The 22,040-nt window shown below is 41.3% G+C and overlaps 1 protein-coding gene across 1 annotated transcript in view; it reads left to right on the forward strand.

Moving 5' to 3' along the window:
• LOC124069808 (leucine-rich repeat and immunoglobulin-like domain-containing nogo receptor-interacting protein 3) overlaps positions 1-18,353 on the forward strand; it is a 34,431-nt gene extending 16,078 nt beyond the window's left edge. Inside the window, exons 2-4 of the mRNA XM_046409263.1 lie at positions 8,656-9,265; positions 9,841-10,584; positions 10,794-18,353. Coding sequence (XP_046265219.1) covers positions 8,711-9,265; positions 9,841-10,584; positions 10,794-11,363 — 1,869 coding nt within the window. The 5' untranslated portion in view covers positions 8,656-8,710 and the 3' untranslated portion in view covers positions 11,364-18,353. The remainder of the gene's footprint in view (positions 1-8,655; positions 9,266-9,840; positions 10,585-10,793) is intronic.
• Positions 18,354-22,040: the final 3,687 nt, after the last annotated feature.

Consider the following 22,040-nt stretch of genomic DNA (forward strand, 5'->3'; position numbering starts at 1 on the left):
GTGTGTGCGTGTGTCTTTTCATGTGTCTGTGCTCTCAGTGTGTGTGTAGTCATGTGCTCAGGTCTGAGCCAGAGAAAAGCGGGTCAAAACACTGCAGGGTGTGAGTGTCATCAGAAGAGCTACCACTAATTAAATGTGCCAGGCCTTCAAGTGAAACAAAAGGATCCATGTTCACTAAATATGAGTGTTGACTGCAGTGCTTTTTTGTTTTCATAACGTCACATTTCTGATGAGTTTAGATAGCCAGACCTACTGTCTACTGTAAAAGGACATTAAGTATTTATCAGTCTCAGCCAGTGAAAATAACTTTGGCCTTACAACACCAACCAGGATGAATCTTCATGACTTTAGTGAAACTCTGACTTTTCTTTCTTGTGTCTTCATGAGATTCACATTTGTAAGTTTTATTGAAATGTCCACGTTATGCCGATATTTGGTGATTCCATTTCTTTTCCTTTAGTGGTAGCATCAGGTCAGAATTTTAATTGGCCCAAATCTAATGATGTTTTAATCAGCCTCAGCTGCAGTTTATGTCATGCCAATTAGTAAAGTTATCTTAATATTCCAGACTAGGATGGTAAAAGTTGTACCTTCTAAACATCAGCATGTTGGCATTGCTGTATGTATGTTAGACTTACTCTGTAGATATCAGTTGATATAAATGCAAATTTCACTTTCTGTAATAGATGTGATACCAATAAACTAAATTCATCATATCAAAAGTCAATGTGAGGTCAATGCGTGTTTTCAATGTGGAGAGCACAGGATTTGGTCAAAGTAATGATAACACTGATAATGGTTTATGCAGGCAGGACAATCATTTCAACCATAAAACATGACTGTACATCCTGTTTTATTGCAGTCTTTTTCTTCATTTATGTCAGTGTATGTTTGTTCCATCAAGGTCAGCAGCATAAGACTGACAGGCAGGAAACACATGGGACCCAACAGGGTTACAGATAAATTCATAGATGTTTGTTCTGCTTTTGAAGAGAACAAACAACGTTTGAAGTGATTCATTGGATGCTGCGGTGTTTTGTTTTCCCTTTAATCCCAGCATTCCTCTGTGTAAATTTATCACGACTGTCAGACTTTCTTCAGCTGTCAGATTACACCCAGAAAAAAAAGAAAGAAACAAAGTAGGAGAAAGAGAGAAGGAAAGAGAGAGTGTGTGTATAGGTTTACACACACAAACAGCACATTTCACATAAAGGTTTAATGCAGTGCTGTGAAAGTTGAGACACCGAGAACTAGCAAGTGCTTAGTTTTACGACTGGGGCTGCTTTCTACCAATTTTCGTTTTTGACAATTGTGGATTGTTACTGTAATCTGACTGACCAGACAGGAACAACAGCAACAGAATAAATAATCTCTTTCCACAGGTGGATGTTTTCACAGAGTTTCTCTTTCTGGCCTTGTTTGTGCACACAGAAAATAATTACAACAGAAAAAAAAAATGAATTTCCAGATGTCAGAGGACTGAAACGTGCCCACACACACACTCACACACACACACACACACACACACACACACAACACAACACACACTTCACTGTTTGTCATGGTTTTGATGTTCTGGACTGCATAGCACTGTTGCTCATTATAACAGAGAGGGGAAATAACAAAGCATTGAGTGGGAGCAAAATCAAGCAAGTAGCAAACTAACACAAGACATCAAAGACGTGGGAAAAAAATATTGTATCTTTTCTCTATGTGCCATCCTTCAGTGACACATTTGATGCAACATCTTACCCACTGAGGTGCTACAGGAATAGTGAGAACAGCTTGTTCTTGATACCAACCAAATGTTGACTCAGTATAATAAAATGAAAGAGTGAATCAGTCAACTATCTATTTTAGACCACTTATCCTTGTCAAGGTCACATTGAATTAATTAAGCATATCATTAGGACTCTCTGTCATATTCTGCTGGGAATTACTGAGACAAATCTATTAATAAATAATCTGTGATGTGCCAGTTGGTTTTCCATTATATTCTCACACTATGACTGATTCTGAAACAGGTATTAAATTGTCTTCTATGTTGTATTTTTAAAAACAAGTCTTAAAAAGACTGACATTAACCCTGAACCCTGCAGAAATCCTGGGCAGTTCAGACATCTTCAGTTGCCATTTCCTTAGTGTCCAGGAGCAAGACAAAAATAACATACTGTAGTAGTTTAGTGAATATTCCTTGATTAGTTGCCTCGATGTTTTATGGATTAGCCGCTTGTGACTAATCACTATGAGGAGCTTCCGCTGCACTGAGTGAAACTGATACAGACCAAAGCTATCAGTGTCATGGGGTATTGCCAGTCAGATCGCCTGCTGTGCCTGGCGCCCCTCACTGAGGTCTCAGTGTTGGTGAAGTTCAAAGTGAAAACATGATAAACACACACACACACACACACACACACACAGATGAAACGACCTTTCGGGCTCGCCTCTTTTCTAATCCACTTAACGTTGTATGCCTCCTGCCCACACATACTAACCCAGACAGCCCCTGTCTGGATATTGATAGAGTGTGTGTGTGTGTGTGTGTGTGTGCGCGCGCTCAACAGACACTATTTTATTTTTAGTATGATGAAAGTATCTTTTGGGGGCGATGTGGTGTTTGCTGAGGAAGTCATTTGAGGACTGGAAGAGATTCGTTCCCCTTAACGAACAAGCAACACATAGTTTTTATTTTTTTATTTTTTGTCTTGTGGGGTTTAATCATAGCTTCTTTTAGCTTTTGTTTGTTGTGCTGTTGTTCCTCTGTGGCTGTCAGGCATTGTTCTTGATGCACTGTGCATCCTCCATTGATGTTCAGTTTCAGTGTGATTGTGGATGACTTTGATGCAGTTCGAGAACTGAGGCTGGAGTTTGGCTTTCTTAGCTCGTGCCACGTTTTGCTAAGTAACTCTCAGTATCTGTGGTGTTGCACTTTGCTGCGCTTCTCAGGAAAGATGCAGACGTACATCAGCTCAGAGAAATCATAGAGATCTGTGAAGTATTTTGGGGATCACCTGGTTAGAAGCAAAACAGTACAGTAGGAGGCTGTGTGAGTCAGAAAGTGTTTCTCGCTTTTTTTTGGGTTTTTTTCGCAAAACATCATCCCTTGTGCGGGGAGACAGTCATAAGCAGATGGGTGATGCTTCTCTAAACAATGATGAGGTTTGTGTGTGTGTGTGTATGTGTCTGCCATAAGCCTAGCTGTGCTGCAGACTGAAGTTGACAGGAGTACATGAAACCACTGAGACTGACACTGTGAATATGTTACCTCACATACTCAGTTCAGTATTGCGTGTGTGTGTGTGTGTGTGTGTGTGTGAAAGAGAGAGAGAGATCTGTGCATTTGTCAAACCTTCAAGGATTATAAAGAATGTTTTTTAAATGAGCCACTTTGTAGTAAAAGAGTTTCGCTAAAAGTTCTCAATGACCTTACCACGACTTACTGCGATGTCAGGGAACCTTAAGGGAGTAACTGTTTTCATCTCTACCACCTCCTGGGGGAAAAAGCTGGCACACTCACTATGAGAGCAGTGAGAGTGAACCAAAACAGTAAAGTTAGGTGCTGGACAGCTAAACAATGGCCTGAGACTTCCCATAAAGCTCTGTAAAGCCAAGAGGAGCAGCAGATTCAGGGGATAATTCTCTGTGTGTGATAAATAGAGGCCTTGGTCCGCATTTGGTTTAGGACTGCTTACTTCAACAAATCTCTATCATATGTTGGGTCATGCATTTATTCTTGTTTTCTTAAACAAACCATAAACTGTACTGGGAAGAAGTGAAATCATCTCACCCTCAAAGTCAGACTAGAAGGCTGAATATGAGACCACGTAAGTTTTTGTTGTTTCTTTAAATTATTGTTTAAATGGTTATACCACTGAAACACTTGTGCAGCAGTCCAGTCAAAGGTTTGTGTTTTTGCTTCTAATCACTAAAGGTCAAACTAGGCAGCTTGTCAGTCTCAATCAGTTCACACTTGCTGCCTTGGTGACTCAGACTTCTTGGAGGAAGAGGATACATCAAGCATCATCATGAGTTTCATCCCTTTTTGCAAATCAAAACAACTGCAGTGTCCACGCTGCACAGTGCAGCCTGCTGAACAGTTTTTCTTTGTGAACATTTGGAGTTGGTCACATTCTCACTGCAATGATGGCCATCATGTAGACAAATGATGGAGACTTTGTGAATGTTGACCAAGTGTTAATTCTTCCAGTGTTCCTTCTGTTCACGTTCTTTATTTACATTTTGTCTTTGTGTTCCCACTCCAGGCATTGTACGCCCTGTCACTGTGGGAATCCTGCTCTGAGAGCCTCCACCCAGGGCTTCGTCCCGTTTGTTCCACCTAATTATGTTATGATGACGGTTTTCCTTTGTTATCTTCGCAAGTTTAAGTTTGGGTATTGTTGTTGTTCTTTTCTCACTGTTAATCCTTTCTGAGACTTAAACTTTAATTACAAGAAACACAATTAAACTTGAGCTGGCGTTTCAGACTTACAAAAGAAACTTCCATGGTTGACTTGGCCTTGTTGATATTTCTTGTTGATTACTGTGGCCAAACTAAGAATTTCTGCACTTTAACCCTTTGATGTTCACTCCAAGAAAAAAAACAATGTAAAATTTTTTTTTGTATTTTCCATGTTATTGGGCACTAATAATAATAATTAAAAAAATATATTATTATTTATTTTATTTATTGTTATTATTTATTTATTATTTTTTTGCATAGCATGCGTTGACTGAATAGTAGAGATGGCTCAATAAGGCTGATTTAAATTCAACAATTTTTCTATGAGATACAGTGACTCAAAATCTCTGCTCTGAGAAATTTACCACACTCATCTTTCCTTTTGACATTTACATTCTTCTTTAGTGCAAATGTACCTGAGAGCCGCTAAGCTACTCAAACTTGTCTTGGGCTCAAAATGAAGTGACTAAGCACAGATTTAATGTTGGACTTATAGCTACTTAGCAATGGAAAGTACAAACTGTCAGCTTTCCCTTGAAAAGTAATAGTGTGTCAAGTTTGCACCTCAGTCTGTTTGTAACAATAAAATGTAAAAAGCTTTCTCTAATAACTTGCTGACTGCTCGACTGCTCCTACACCACTGCTGCTGCTAAATTGTGTCTCTTTGAGAGGTTTTTATTGAGGAGTGAGTTTGTGAATGTTGGGCGGGGAGCTCTGTGGATGTGTATGTGTATGTGTGTGTGTGTGTGTGAGAGAGAGAGAGAGAGAGAGAGAGAGACAGAGGGAGGGAGGGAGGGAGGGCGAGGGAGAAAGTGAAAAAGGGGATTGAGGAGATCCACGCACTGCTGGCCAAGTATAAAGGCTTATAAAGGCTACCAGTCAACATGGATGACCTATTTACAGTCAGACACACTGCCATACAAACACAAAAATACACACCAGACAATGACCACAACCTTATTTTTCCACTGCAGTTATTTAGGAAGCATCTCTTTTGGCATCATAGTGTTTTCAATCTGACTGTCCTGAACGAGTGTTTGCAACATCTGGGCATGCTCATCAGTCGTGTGCCTGTGCAGACTGATGATGTATGTATGATTGGACAGGGGATGTTGCTCCCCAACAGCTGCTCATTAGGTCAGTATCTAAAAGTTAGTTATTTTTAGCTCCTGGGCTGATTTTCCTCCCATTCTTCTCCTTGTCTCTCCCTGGACAGCTGGCCTGTGACAGAATCTGCCTCAATCACAGTCTGGATAGTGATCAGATTTGCCACTGCAGTTGCCTTAACATCTGGCAAATGTTAATTTACAGTTTGGATTTGGGAAGTCCTTGTGTGATTTCTTGCGTGTTGGCTGTGCAGGTGTAAGAACTTGCTGTAAGACTGGGCTTTTAAATGTTGAAGCGGAAGTAGTCTCTTCCACAGGACACAAGCTGCTGATAGAACGACCTGCAGCAACAGCTATAGAAAAACTATTCACAGTATTTGGAGTGATAGTCAAGGTGTGTATGTATTTACCTGCTCGCTGGTTGATGCACATACTCTTGTGGGTCCATGTGTTTGATGAAGTGTGTTTCTGTGTGTGTGTTTTACTGCTCCCTGCCTGTCCTTGAGTCCACTTGTGAGGACCTTGTCTGCCTGCACAGTGACACTTCATTGATTCATGCTGTGTCCCAGCCACTGACCCGTAGGATGACTCTCAAGGGGGTGTGCAGGCAGGTTACATCCATCAGACTGTATATTGTCTGTGTGTGTGTACTGAAACACAAACACACATGGACACACACCAAAGGACCAAGATCAGACCAAGAGTTTATGGTGCCAGCTTAAGCACAGCGGTATCTTGTGCTAAAGGCTAATGTTAGCATTCTGAAAGGTTCACAGTGATAATACTAGCATGTTGTTGTTTAGCAGATGTACTGACTGCCCCATAGCTCCAACTTGGACATGTGCGTGAGTGGCCAGTTCCACTACAAGCTATTTAAGCTTTTTTATTCTAAAAAATATATAAATAAGCAACTGTATAATACAATCATATAAACACAGACAAAATAGCCATTATGAACATAGAAAAAGTCAGTTTATCACCAAAGTCAGTAGCAATCATCACCTAGTCAGCTGTTTTGCCAATCCATCCATTGAATGTTGAGATATTTCACTGAATAAGTGATCGGGTCGGATAATAAGTCGGGTGATCACCAAAGTAATTAGGATTCATCACTGAATGTCTGTACAAAATGTAGGAATCATTTGTTGTTAAGATGTTTCAGGGTGGACCAAAGTGATGGACTGACAGACAGACAGACATTACCTTATATAAAGCCACGCCACTAGCACTACTGAAAATCCTAAAGAAAAAGGCACGAGAAGATGAAATATTACCATGTATGTGCCAAAAAAATATCTTGCCAGTACAGGGACACAGATGCTAATTTTGTTTGATTTCGTCTTATAAAGAGCTTGTTATTTCAGAACATCTGTATGCTCATGTTTGTTTTTCAGATTTCTCTGTTACTCTCCTGGGCTCTTTTCCACTGAGACGCTAAGGTTTGCTGCTCTGTTGTTGCGGTCATGGTGAGTTGCTGTGAGTTGCTGCTGGTTGACAGAGCGAGGCTGAATGCTGTTCAGAACTGGGTCAGTTTGTGCAGCAGTCTGCACATCAGCTTCTCTGTGCCTGTGTTTTGTCTCCCAGTGAAAGGAAAAATTGTGCCAGATTTCAACTAGATCCTTCAGATACGGATCTGTAAACAGAGTGTTTTCCCAGGTCTGTCTGAAATTGTGGGAATTATCCACCCTGAGGATTTGTGGATGAGACACAATCTCTGGGGGGGTTTACTGCATTTTGTGTGTGTGTGTGTGAGAGAGAGAGAGAGGGAGAGAGAGAGATCATGTGTGAAAATATGCAAGTGTTGTGGGTGTGTGCAAAGAATGTGTCTACCATCATTTAAATTTAGGTTAAATCCCATTTCATCCTATTTGATCCCAGTGATGCCAATGCATTGATTGTTCTTGTTCAACAAGTTTTTTTGTTTTTCATCATTCTGAAAAGAGACTTAAGGCAAAGCCTACAAGCAAAGTGAGAAACTGGCAAGTTTTGGCTCTTTTAACTGTATGACTCGCCCTCTGAACACTGCCCATTAAGCACAACACAACCCATACATTATTAATCTGTCTGGCTCTGCCTCCCTCCACTGCAAGCATCAGAGTGCATTTTAACATGATACTCCCTGGTGATGATGATATATTCTCTCTCATTTCCACTTCATCTTAAAAACAAACAACCAAGCAAATAGCCAAAGTTAACATCTGGGGTTTTTTTTTGGTGAGCACTTCTGATACGAAAGCAAAAAACTTCCTTACACTTTAGCTTAGCAGCAAGTTTTGATGCCACTTGCTGCTAACTAGATGGATGCTGATTTGTGTTCCAGATCTAATGCCAGGTGCTCTTTGACTGTCTTTGAGTTGAAAACAGTGTGTGGGAGAGATGACAGGTTGCCTGAAGGAATGTTAAAGCGCGAGTGATTCATCTCATCTTCGTGCAAGGAGGACCAAAAGGATTTTTAATTCATACCCAGCAAAATGCCACATCCTACGCATACAAGCATCAGCACATACCTGATCAAACTATAATATGACTTGAGTTCACAGTGATCAAGACGCCTCACATTTCATAGGCGTGTGTTGCTTCCAGGCAAAGCGTGATTGTTGAGGAGCTCAGCCTGTGTTTATGTGTGGTGATAATAAATTTATTGTGTTTGCCAAAATGGAGCAGACGGTGCTGCGCGGAGAGCAGAGGAGATGCAACATGCATGAATTCAAGTGAAGCAAGAAGCTCCCTTGCATGGCCCCCACTGTCCCAGTTCCTTCTTCTGAAACCACAGATTAATTAGTTAAAAGACAAATTATTTTAAATATCTTACACAGATCCATGTTCCTGTAATGGGGTCTCATCAGTTGTATTTTAATGCCCTGTCATGATATGTCTCAAATCTCCACAGCTTTCCGTACAATATTACTTAAACTGCAGGAAGCATGGATAATTTACAGCCTTGTGGATGTAATTTTTATGAGCTTGGGAGCTGATGGATGGTAGATTCTCTAGTATCATGTCTTGATCCATTCTTCTCATATTTCTTTCTATTTCTCCCCTCTCTCTTTGCTTCTGTCCTGTTCCTCTCTCTATGGTGCTGTCTCGCAGGTGTATGGTGCACTGACCCTGTCTAAGACAGGCAAGGAGTCAGAGGACCAGGGCCATGATTGGCTGTCCTGGCCCTGGTGGGCGTGCCTTAATGCCATGGCCAAGGGAGTGGCGATGGGTCATGGGTGCTTCTCTGGTGGCAGTAATAACCCTGATGCTGCCAGGATGTAACCAGGCCTGTCCACCACGGTGTGAGTGCTCGGCTCAGCTGAGGTCAGTATCGTGCCAGCGGCGGCGGCTCACTAATATCCCAGAGGGCATCCCCACAGAGACACAACTTCTGGACCTCAGCAAGAACCGACTCCGCTGGGTGCAAGCAGGTGATCTGGCACCATACCCACGACTTGAGGAAGTAGACCTCAGTGAGAACCTCATCGCCACATTAGAGCCCAATGCCTTCTCCACCCTCCAGAGTCTTAAAGTCCTGAAGTTAAGAGGAAACCAACTGAAGCTGGTGCCCATGGGGGCCTTTGCCAAGCTGGGCAATCTGACCAGCCTGGACCTGAGCGAGAACAAGATGGTGATTTTACTGGACTATACCTTCCAGGATCTTAGGAGTCTGAAACATTTGGAGGTGGGAGATAACGACCTGGTTTATATATCCCACAAGGTAAACTCTCTGGCATCTTATCTGTCTTTCTTATGAAAATATGGAAGGAAGAATATTAATTTTATTTTTTAAGATTCTCTCTGGAAATTAGATCCCAGAGGATCATACTTTTAAATTGATAGTACTAGAATATATTCTGTGGTTTTAAATAGAGACTAACGCCAAGCAGTATTTACCATCCATAGTGCCTGTAGCAATGCCTGGTTTGGCTCAGAAATATGTAGTTCAACACTTCCACTCTCATGTCTGTATAAGAAATATGATCTTATAGCCAGCAGCCAGTTAGTGTATCTAACAGCTAGGCTGGCTCTCTCCAGTGTAACAACACCCATCTCCCTGCACCCCCGATGTAATCAACTTGGTTTAGCTAATTTCTTTAATAAATACAAAAAGTGACTTGTAAAAATAACAAACTATAGTTTTATGAAAGAGATTATCTGTAGGACTATTTGTTGTGTGAGTGTATTGATATCCTGGTAGCGATAACTATCACAACTGAGCTTTCACTGTCAGCCATGATGGAGTATGTAGAACATATTTTAGGTATTAATATCCTCTACCTTCCCGATTACCAGGCATTCTCAGGGCTGCTGGGGTTGGAAGATCTCACAATAGAGCGCTGTAACCTGACATCCATCTCTGGCCAGACACTGTCTTACCTTCGCAGCCTGGTCACCCTTCGTCTCCGTCACCTCAGCATCACTGCCCTGGAGGACCAAAACTTCCGCAAGCTCTCCAACCTTCGGGGTCTGGACATTGATCACTGGCCATACTTGGAGTACATCTCCCCTCTTAGTTTCCAGGGCCTGGACCTCCACTGGCTCTCAATCACCAACACCAACATCACCTCTGTCCCTTCCGCTTCCTTCAAGAACCTGGTACACCTCACCCATCTCAACCTGTCCTACAATCCCATCACCACACTAGAGCCCTGGGCCTTCAAAGACCTGCTTAGGCTGAAGGAGCTCATCATGGTAAGCACAGGGTTGATGACAGTGGAGCTCCATGCCCTTGGAGGCCTCCGACAGATCCGGGTCCTCAACTTCTCCTCCAATGACCTGCAGACTCTGGAAGAGGGCTCCTTCCACTCTGTCAACAGTCTGGAGACCCTCAGAGTGGATGGGAACCCCCTGATGTGTGACTGCCGTCTGTTGTGGATCCTGCAAAGACGCAAGACCCTCAACTTTGACGGCAGAGTGCCGGTGTGTGCTGGGCCGGTGGAGGTGCAAGGGGTCAGCCTCAGCGCCTTCACCGATTCTGCACTCTTCGATCACTTTACATGCCAGAAACCTAAGATACGCAACCGTAAGCTGCAGCAGGTAATGAAGATGATTACATTTAGGTTTAATGCTTAAATAAAAATAAATAAATGCTAATGGTTTGATTGCCAAGATTATGCAAATTGCTCATACAAACACAAACATTATTCTGTAATAATGCCAAATTTTGTTGTGCATATATTCTGCTGTCTTTTTCTCACTCTCCTGCATTTATTAGCCCGTGTGCTCCTTTCCTCCACCTCCCTTAGGTGATTGCTCGTGAGGGCCAGCCAGTGAGTTTTCTGTGTCGTGCTGAAGGCGAACCTGTACCTGCTATCGTCTGGATTTCCCCACAGCGCAGACGGATCACATCTAAGAGTTCAGGGCGCATTACTGTTCTCCCGAGTGGCACTCTGGAGATCCGCTACGCCCAGCTCACTGACAGCGGAACATACATCTGTATCGCCAGTAACGCCGGAGGCAATGACACCTACTTCGCCACACTTACAGTCCGTGGCCAACCGCTAGATGCCGCCTCAGCCTTCTTTCTCAATCGCTCGCTGTACAGCGGCGACTTCTTCAACGACACAAATCTGAACAGCACACGTGTTTTCCTCAAGTTCACACTGGACCTGACCACCATCTTGGTCTCCACGGCAATGGGTTGCATCACGTTCCTGGGGGTGGTCCTCTTCTGTTTCCTGCTGTTGTTCGTGTGGAGCCGGGGACGCGGCCAACGCAAGAACAACTTCACAGTGGAGTACTCTTTCCGGAAATCTGAACCCGCCACTGGAGGCTCCTCAGGAGGGACCAGGAAGTTCAACATGAAGATGATATGAAACAACGCAGCCAGGGGTCCCTCAGGGGAGGCATGAGCACGTCCCAAAAACGTGTTTGACACATGCAAACACACACAGCCACTGACTCGCAAAGAAGTTTGAAAGCACAATAATCATTGCTTGTCGATGGCTCTATTCAAAATTGATCGCTCACATCTAAACTGGAGCCACGACTCGATTTGATTTGATTTGATTTATGAATGAAAACAATGACCCTGATCTCTCTGTCCATCAGTAGTTTTATTCAGCATGTGCTGAAAAGCATGTTTGAAAGATAAAGTAAGGAACTACAGTATTGATAGATCTGAAAGAGCTATTGGTCATCCATACTTGATAAGAATAATAGAGTTAAGAATTATAGGAGTTTTGGAAATTGGCATGATTATTGAGTTGTGAAATACTGGTAGTCCTGTCTTTCTCTTAAATTAAGAAAATGAAATAGATTTCTCTCTTCATTTGAACTTCCCTTCACTGTAGTCTGTGCAGTCAGGGATTTTAAAAGAAACGTATTACAGAGAGACCTGGCTACCATCCATTCACAGAATTTGTAGAAATGCTCTTCTAAAGTCTGCCTTGTTAAAAATCTTGCATGTAGAAATGCAGTTGAGAGTTAAGTTGTTAAGTTCATACCACTGAATAAAAGACACTGTTTTGAAAGACAGCTTGAATATGTTTTTCTATAGAACATCTGTAGAACAGCCACCTTTATCTATTCTGACCACGGCTGAACAGTGAAGAGGGTTCTGTAGGGTCAAACACTTCATTAACAGTGTCATATTCCATTTGTTTTAATGAGGTAAAGCTGAATAAAAGTAAAATACAGTATGATAATAATATCTGATGCAAATCATTCATATAATTGACACATAGACAAACAAAACACAATTTGGCCTTATCTTCTTTGTGAGATTTTGTGACAACGTCAGCTGTGTGAGTTTGGGACGAGCACACTGGCCGAGAGCTGCTGTGGTTGCCCGTGGCCCAGTGGGTTTGATTAGGAAGTCAAGCCCTCTGGACACGGGCCGCCACAGTAACCATCGCAACCAACACAAGAGAGAGCAAGGGGGACTGGGACTGGAGGCTTCACAAGGGTTGCTGGAGAGAAGGGAAGGGGGAGTGTGACCTCTTCTTCACAAGCCCTCTTCATGCTCTTTCAACTACAAAAGAGTCTCGACCTGCCAGCCTCCACCTTCAGTCCCTGGCCTCTGCTGTGCTGGTGAACACCTGACTTTCCCAGATCTGCCCGGGGGGAGCAGCCTGGAGAGTTGGGTCATACTCAGAGACAGACAGAGGACACAGAGTAACACTGTAGGGGTCCTCACGGAAATATGAATACATACACACACACACACACACACACACACGCTCATCCTGGTAGTGGAAAACACACATAGCAGCACATGTGTGCAAAGCAGCACCTTTTCTCAGGAAAAGTGAAAATACCCTACGGAGTGAGTGTCACCACACATACTTACTCTGATAAAATTAAACATTCCAGCAATACTGTATGTAGAGCCATAAATCCGAAATTCATTCTCTGATGTAAATTTGTGAGTGAAGAAACAAAGCCATAGTATTTGTTTTTTATACTGTAATGTGCATGATTCAGTTATATAATAACAATTATCGTTACTGCCATCTTACAAGCTGTTGTGATGATCACAAGACCATCTGCTGTCATTGGGTTTGCATGAAGTTGCACCCATAACACACATACACAGAGGGGGGGGTGGAGGGGTAAAACCACATAAAGGTTACTTGGAGTGATAGGAACAGCAATCACAGTTACACATGAATAAACATACAAATTGATAAAGCAGTGTAACGCTGACTGCTCTCTCACTGTCTCTGAGACGGTCAGTGTGCGAATGTCTCTGCCCCCCTAGCCCAGTGCATCCCCCCTCCTCACCCCCACCCCCCCTACACCCCCACTGGGTCCTCCTTTGGGAGGGGTCCCTGGCTGGAGACCGCGGATTCAAATGTAAATGAAGTCGTGTTAACCCTACCCACACCATGTGCATCGTATAGTGGAGAGTAGTACTGTGGTTTTAAAAATGAAAAAACAACAACAAAAACTTTTTTTGAAGTGTTTTGTTGCTTTCTATTTGTTGTCCTACATTTTAATTTCCTCAGTTGTTATCCTCTGTGACCTTTTGGCTGTTTACCGTTTAAAAGTTCCTCCTTGTGGGACCGTTCTGTTCTCAACACTTTTCCCATTTTCCCACTTTTCTCCAGTGGTATTTTGAAGAAAAATGTAAACATTTAAAGCTGTGGTTCCTAACCTATTGTCATAAGTTAAATTGGTGGTGTCAAAAGACAGTGAAGAAAAACCATAAGTCTGCAACAAAAGTTTATAGTTACAAAATTTTTTCTTTTCTTTGACTTCTGCATTAATTTTATTTATGTTAAATACTGTGTGAACTCACATTTATCTTTGCCTAAAAGTGTTAACCAACTAAAGATTTATGCATCACTAAATTAAAACTGGTTGTTCCACACAAAGTAGTTCTTACATTCAGATTAGCTGCTCATATTTCCACACAGTCTTACCCAGGTGCAACTGTTACATGGCTAACTCAACCAACCGACAAAACTAACATTAGCTTGCTAATATATGACTCATGCACAGTGGAGGGTTAAAAAGATAATGGAATATTGTCAACCTGTCTGTTTAACAGTAATGCAGTTGAAACTGGGAATGTTTTACCTAATAACCTTCAAATAGCAAAACATTATACTAATAATTTTAGGTTTAAACAATAAGATATTTTCCAATAATGCTAAGCTGCATCAATGTTACTATTCAAACTTATGCCATTAATAATCCCATGCACAATACAACAAACTCATGATTGGCTGCTGCTGTTCAACTCACATGTCCGCATGTGATTTAAGATGTAATAGTGTAAAAAGTTGGGAACCACTGATTAAGGCACACCTGCAATGCTGTATGAGAATAAGTTTGTGGTTTGGAAATATTTTGCCCTAGGTAAAAAAAAAAAAAAAAAAAACTTTCAAAACTTTTGCAAAATAAATCCTGCAAACTTTTTGTCCCTTCTGAGGGATGATGAAACCACAGCTTCTGTGTCAGGATGAATAACTGAACAGCTGTTAAAAATTCATGAGGCTGAATGAGAACAGATGAACAAATTGGCCTGCTTTCCATACTGCCTTTAACAGTGTCAGTGACTGCAGCCATTTCTGTGTTGAGAACAGGACGTTGCCTTCATGGATGTCTCCTCTCCCTGAGCTGACCCTTTTGTTTTTTTCATTCCCCCGTATTTCTCAGTGAAATTAGGTTTAGAAGACAGTGAGAATGTCTGTAGTGATTGTCAATGGTGTTATTGTGTAAACATCAATCACAAATGTAAGCGTAGATGAGGGCGTGTTTCATTTGATTATCTTATTCTCCTTCTCCCCCTCTTCACCGTCCTCCTCCCTTCTTCCTGTTCCCTGTCTCTTTAACATTTGCAACCCTCGTTGTCCCTGTTCACAGTATTAGGCTGGAATATGGTTGTGTGGTAGTAGACACGTGTACTGTGTGGTCGGTGAGTCAGTGTTGTCGTGTTATGATTTGTAGCTCCTCGTGATGCCATCGAACACGGAGCAGTGATTGGATCAGTGGAGAAAAAAGATGAAAGGGGTGACCCAGGTTCCCTAAAACAAACAAACAAACAAACATTGGTTCCCATTTCACGCCCTACTCATTCCTGAAGAACTTCCTCTGCACAGTGCCACTCTGGGATCTCTCTCTGGTTATGAAAACCCATGGACTGTACTGTATGTATTTTCTCTGATAATATCTTTGTGACACTGAACTGTAGAAGGGGGGTATTGGGGACTCCCCCAGTACTCCCCTTCTATTGGGTTATTATAATATGGTGACTTTCTGCCTACTGTGGTACACCGTGTGAGTGCTTTTGATAAAGAGCAGCATCAGAGCAGTCAGTTCACTGAAAACGGATATTTTCATGTTGGTCAGGGTTGAAAATAAGCACCTGTATCTATGTAGATCTCACAAGTACTTGAACACTGGAGGAACTCATTTTACTTCAAGTTAAATGCTCTTTGAAAAAATATTTTCTTTCCAGCCCAGATTAAATTTACTGTCATTATCAAAGGCTTTAAGAATTTGTTAAACACTTTATGAGTGACTCTTTGCCAAGCAATTGCGGCTCTCTATTTCAAAATGGTGCCAATAAACACAGCTTTGCAGTCAAGCCATTGCTTCAGTCAGGCTGACAGACTCTCAGTGTGCATAGACACCAGTGGAGCTGAGTTTGATTCATCTCCTTTGCTGAGATGCTTGAGAAAGTAGGCTGAGCGATCCCCTGCTCCCTCCTTCGGTTTGTCCTTGCCTGGGGTTGGTGTACTGTAGTCTAGACGTCCCATTTACAACAACGGGAGCAACCTCACTATTAGGATGCCTTCCACTGGGGAACTCTTCAAAGAAGCAGACCAAAATAATTCGAACCTTGAGACATCAATAGTCACGGCATCATCACTGACCAAGCCTGAGCTCCTCTTCTGTTTCCCCTTGATTTCTCATTTAAAGAAAGCTTTGCTTTCAGGTCCTTTATCTGTGTTCTTCATATTTGACTGAGACAGAGCAATTTGAGTCTTACAGCAATTTCCTTTCCTGTCATTTTTACACTCTGCGTTAGCTGTAAATGAATTCATCTCCTACTCCAGATCTACAGCTGCTGCTGTGATTGGATTAGACTTGAGTTGAATTATCAGAGCTGAGAGGAGCAGTAATGGGATGACAGAGAAAGGGGCTCAGCTGATTGAGTGATAACTTGGTTTATTAGTCCCATTTCCATAAAAGACCTCTCAGAAGAGTGGGTCATGCAAGTACTATTTTACTTATTTGGAGTTTTACGTATCTAGGTAAAAATACTAGCTGTGGTGGTTTTCTCTGGAAAAAGAAACAGTAAGGCAAAGCAGTAATTGCTAATATGATATTTAGGCATGATGCACGTGAATTACAGCATTGCTGAAGGATTGTTTAAAGCACCATGGACAGACAACTACTTCGTTTTAACCTTGACCAGATAATTGCAAGTTCCCCCGTTTCTATGTGTCAATACTGACCCCATGTGGTCAATGTGAGTAACAGCAACAAACAGGACCATACTGCTGATGCGGATGCACCTGCACCAGTGTTATACATGCTGGGAAAATAAATAAATCACAGCTTTGGGTCTCATACAGTGAAACACCGAAGAGAGCAAATTGACTGTTAGATTCATAAGTCAGTGGTTCACTGATTTTCTTATAGCCATAGTTTGATATCCTCTCCGCTCTGGGTGTTTATCTGGGGCGTTGCTTGAGTTATCTGAAGAGGCCTCCATCTGATCAAAACCAATAGCTATGACCTGGTTTGCTAGGACTCAGTCTGTAGATTAGTCAGACGCTTTCTGATGCCCACTCTATTCATACCACCACCACAACAAACAATAAGAAAACATGCTAAAAGGTGACAGTATCATTCTTTCTCTGTGTATGACTGAGAGCTGATCTGTAAATGATTGGCTCCTCTCTAGAGAAAAAAAAAACTTTCTTTCTTGTGGTCTTAGCAAGTTTAATCTATGCATGCCTTTTGTATACCGTGATTGGTCTTGCCAAACTCCTACCCACACTTGTGCGGAGAGCTATGGGTGCCATAGTTGCTGGCCATGGGACTGGTTGAAACAAACTGTGAGCAAATGAGACCGTTAAAGTTGTTTGTAATCTGATACAAATCAAAGCCAGGGACAAGTAATCACATGCTCTTGTATTCCTGAATAATTAAATAGAGTGTGCATCTTACAAAAGAAGCATTTGTTTACTTGGGATGATTGTACTTTTACACATATCTATCCACACACAGGTGATCTGCTCGGATATATACGCTGTAGATAAAATGATTGATATTCCAAGCAGGATGGTGGGACTGATCAATGCTGTATGGGGATAGGACTATTAATGGCATATTTCATTGATCCATTCTGAACCTTGTCACAGCAACAATCCCTCTGGAGTGGGAGATAGTGTGCAGAGCTCTTACAGACCTGGTAGACACTCATTCCTAGGTTTCCACATCACATTTAAGGTGATTCCACTTTTCCTGCTTTAAGAACGAGATGGTGCCAGATTTCGACATTTTTTCTCCAGGTCTCAGCTGATATAACACTCTGTCACTTCTCCCACTCTTCAGAGGAAGCTGTTGTTGGTATAGCTCTGTATTTGCTGGAGCCCTCTAATGGAAAATATTGAACTTTATGTCTCAAATTTGGCTGAGGTAAACGTATCCTCTCTTCTCTCTTTTCTCTCTCTCTCTCTCTGTCTCTGTTCTTTCTCTCTGCCTTTTCTCTCTGTCTCTGTATCAACCTGGCACCAACCTCGTTAAACATTTCATTCATTGATCACTTTTTGCACTAATGCATATTTGTTCCTTATTTACATGGCCGTTACTGATTTCTGAAACCTAGGAATGGGTGCTGAGTGCTCCAATTAAGTGCAGAGCTAACATAAAGACAAGTTGTTCAGCTTGACGGATTGAATAGTGTGATCTGATTAATCACTGAAAAACAAGACTGACTCATAATAGAGACTATTTTACAGTGAGGATTAAAAAATGTATTTATTGGATTGTGGTTTGTGGATCCTTGGATGTGAAGAACAGAAACTGTACATATTAGATCTATTAGCCATATCATGTCATCTAATCTGTAGACCTCCTTGCCATGTCTGACAGAGGACAATGACTGCTGAACTGTAAATAGTGTAGGTATAGTAATGTAGGATTTAACTGCTGCTTCTTTTCTCCAAGGATCCCCCATGTTTTGCTCAGTCCCGTGGCTGCTTGATCTCAGAGGGAAGGATGAGACAATAATGTATTTGTCTATAAAACACATATGAAGTTTTTTTTTTTTCAGTGCGTGTTTTATATACCGTCTGTCTTGTAAATGAACTCTTTTTCGTCATAAAAGCATGATGTGACTGTCAGAAGTGTCCCGTGTCTGTTCTCATTACCTGCTTGTGTCACCTGATGTTTTAAAAATAAGTCTGCAGTCAGAAAACAATGAAAGACACACTAGCTGCACATGTTACGTGATCATCGAACATGCCATTCATAGAGCCCAGGAGAGAATTTATGGCTACAAGAGCCTTGATGATGGGTGTAAGTATTCAGTATCAACATGGTATGAATACATAAACATACAAACAATATTTAAAGCTGCTATAATCAGTCAACTCATTGTTTTGCTTTCTGTCCAACAAGTTGACTGTCCAGCAAATAACCTCTAAAAACCCACTGGTACACTTCCTGCTCAGCACCAAACCACAAACAGACACAGTTAGCAGCCAGCTGATGAGCAAAGTGGAACATTTAGCTGCTAAAGAATTTTTTTCCTCAGTCAAAATTGAATGAATAATGATGTTGATGTTGATATTCATCCTTCACTGACTGATGTGTAAACAGGTAAATACTACTACTACTACTACTACTACTAGTTTGCTATCTGGCTCCTTTTTACTTAGTTGTCCTGGTAAGTCATGACATTATGACAGTGAGCCAGCATGCACAATAAAAGAAATCAGCAGTCATTTTTTTGCTAATTACACCTGTGCTTAGTAATGTAATCAATCCAAAAAATGCAATGTAATCTGAATACTTTTGCATTACTTCAAAATCAAACACTGAAAATATTGCACCTTATAGACCTGCGATAAAAATAGATGTAGCCACAAAAATTTAGGTTCATTTTTTTTTTCAACCAACAAAGTGGATCACTTGCCCTCTAAGAAACCCCATATATGAAATAAACATTTCCTGAATTAATAGAGCATGGGTTATCTTGAAAAGTTGTAAAATTTGACATATTTTGATGACATAATTTAAAGTGTAATCAAGTTATTGCTACAAATTTGGAGCACACTTTGGCTAACATATCACATGCTAAGAATTGAGAAAATCCAAACCACAGTGGTTACAGATAGGATTTAGTATTTTCTTGCCAAAATGTCCTGGCAGTGTGAAGCTTTCTGACAAGATTTCTGTTTTTTTTTAATTATTATTATAGTAAATTTTTTATTAATAAATCAATCCAACTCCCAGCTCAAAAAATCTTTGGTTTATTAAGAGTTTAAGAGTTAAAAACTCTAGTCTATCAGACAGTGTGAGACTGTGTGGGTTTTTGGGGTTTGGGCCTTTAATAGAAAAAGTAGTAATTTTGTACGAATTTTTAGAAGAGGAGGTATTAAAATCCCAACAGCCCTGGTTTTAGGCAGCAGTCTAATTCTATAATTTAACATATATAAACTGTGGATATTTTTTAAGCAAAGTCAAATATTTTCAAACCCACTATGTTAAAATTGGACTACTTTTGCGTCCAGTTCAGTATTTCTCCCCCAGAGAAAAGGAAATTTACTGAAAATATAACTGTATATTTAATTCAGTAAATTAGTTTTTCTTTTAATTTGCGGTTTTCTCGGGGTGGTGTAAGATATGTTTAAGAGGCCTCTCTGTTTCTAAAGTCCTGGTTTTGGACCAGATGCTAAACATTTCCTGTGATCTGTGGACAGGTCCACTCACTTTTATTTTACACCACCAGATGGCAACAGAGCACCACAATAAGAAACAGAAACACAGAAAAGGAAAAGTCAGTCAGCCAATTGCTTGTTTCTTTATTTGTTTTAGTCAAACACACACAATTTACCCATACTGGTTTTCATTTGGTGTATTAGTAGTTCCAGTTTTTACCCGAGTCTCCCTCCACAGGCTGAACACAGACCCCAGTGTGACTGACAGACTCACTGTGGAGATGAAGATCAGAAGAAAGGCTCTCTGGGTGATGTGTGTGTGTGTGTGTGTGTGTGTGTTGGTGTGTGTGTGTGTGTGTGTGTGTGTGTGTGTGTGTGCTGTGCATATGTGTTCAGGCATTTGATAAACAACTTCAACTGGATGTCCACTCCACAAGTCAGACCCCCCCACCCCCACCCCTCCTCACTTCCACCTCCGTTGTAGCCCGGGGAGGGACCTGGGTGCCTCAGCCCCCACCGTAAAGGTCACTCTGCAGAGGTTAAAGGTTTTCCCTGTTTCCCTGTTAAAGGTGACCACACACATATACGCTAATTTCTCTGAGAGCCATCCTTCCTCCTTCCCTCCCATCTCTCCTGTCCAGTCAGTTTCTCTGCCCTCCTCCATCACTCGCTTTCTCTCTCCCTCCTTTTTTTTTTGTCTCTGCTCTATTTGAAATTGATTGTCTTCTACCATCACAAAGACACTTGGTTCTGATTGATTGATTGGTAAGGGAAGAGGGAGAGAACATCGACACTTGGGCTTCCAGAGCTCTGAGGTCTGTCTGAAGGAAAAAGCAAATGACGCCATTTTGATGCACTGGAAGAAAGCCGTATTTCAGCTGCCCGGCTGTCTGTTTGTTTACGCTTCTTAAAGCAGACAAACACCCAGGCAGATCGAATTTAGATTAAAAAAGGATGAACTGAAATACACAAACAAAATAAGAAAACACACGCATGAAGTCACACTCACACCATGTGGTGAAACAAAGGGTAGATACAGATACAGACAATGCAGAGGCAATTTCCACATAAAGGGAAGGGTTACAACAAGAGGAAAGACACACTGATGAAGTTGATACATGTACAAATACACTTACTTTATACAAAGACACAAACAGTACACAAAACACGCAGAGCTAAACAAAAGCTTGGTGGAAACCAAAACCTTGTTGTGTTTTCCCTGTTTCTCCCCCTCTCCTCCACCTGTAGAGGTACAGTTCATCCTGCAGTTTATATACACTTATATATTATCCATGCATAAAAGAATCGCTCATCCCAACCCTAATGACAGAGGTGCTTTGGTTGGTTATCTGGTTTTTTTTTTTAATGTGGGAATCACTTTAACACACATATGAGACAATCTTCAAACACAAAATTAGCCCAAAATTGATGCAAAACAGAAATTAGTGTCCTTGATGTGTCATTTTTATCTTTATCTTCGACAGTTTTCTCATTTACTACATCCTTTTTTGTATTTAAAACCTTTCGTCACTCATTTCTTCATCTCCTGCTGCTACTTTATCATATCTTAAGTCCTTTTAACTGTTCATTATTCTCTGTGCCCTCTTCTTCCCCATCTCTTACTCCTCTTTATAATTTTTCTCTTAACTCCAAAAAAGGACAACGTGCAAACCTAAAAACAATAAATAAACCAACTCAAAAGATGTCAAACTATTAGACAGTTTATACTGCACACGCTCGTTTAAGGAAATTTTAAAAAATGGGACAATCATTTTGCTGTGACTTTAGTGTCACTCTCATTGCTAAACATTGTCATTATTGTTTCACTACATTAACCTTTACAATAAAGATTTGAGGTATATCAAGATGAATTGTCTACACATGCCTGCTTTCCACTGTGATGCTACCCTGGGCGGAGGGACCAGCAAAGAGGGTTTGGATGGGCGAGGGTCACCATGTGTCTTTTGAAAGTTGTCATCATTTCTCTGCACTGATTGATCATTGGCTGGTTGTTGCACAGGTTAAGTTTACATGCGAGCCAATGAGAGAGCGGGGTCAGAGGGCTTTGTAAACAGTCAGATATACACACACACCTACACTCGGATTACAAATTACACAAAAATATCTCTGGTGGGAGTGTGTGTGCAT

The sequence above is a fragment of the Scatophagus argus genome, chromosome 13, assembly GCF_020382885.2.
Source record: "Scatophagus argus isolate fScaArg1 chromosome 13, fScaArg1.pri, whole genome shotgun sequence".
NCBI classification, from domain to species: Eukaryota; Metazoa; Chordata; class Actinopteri; family Scatophagidae; genus Scatophagus; species Scatophagus argus.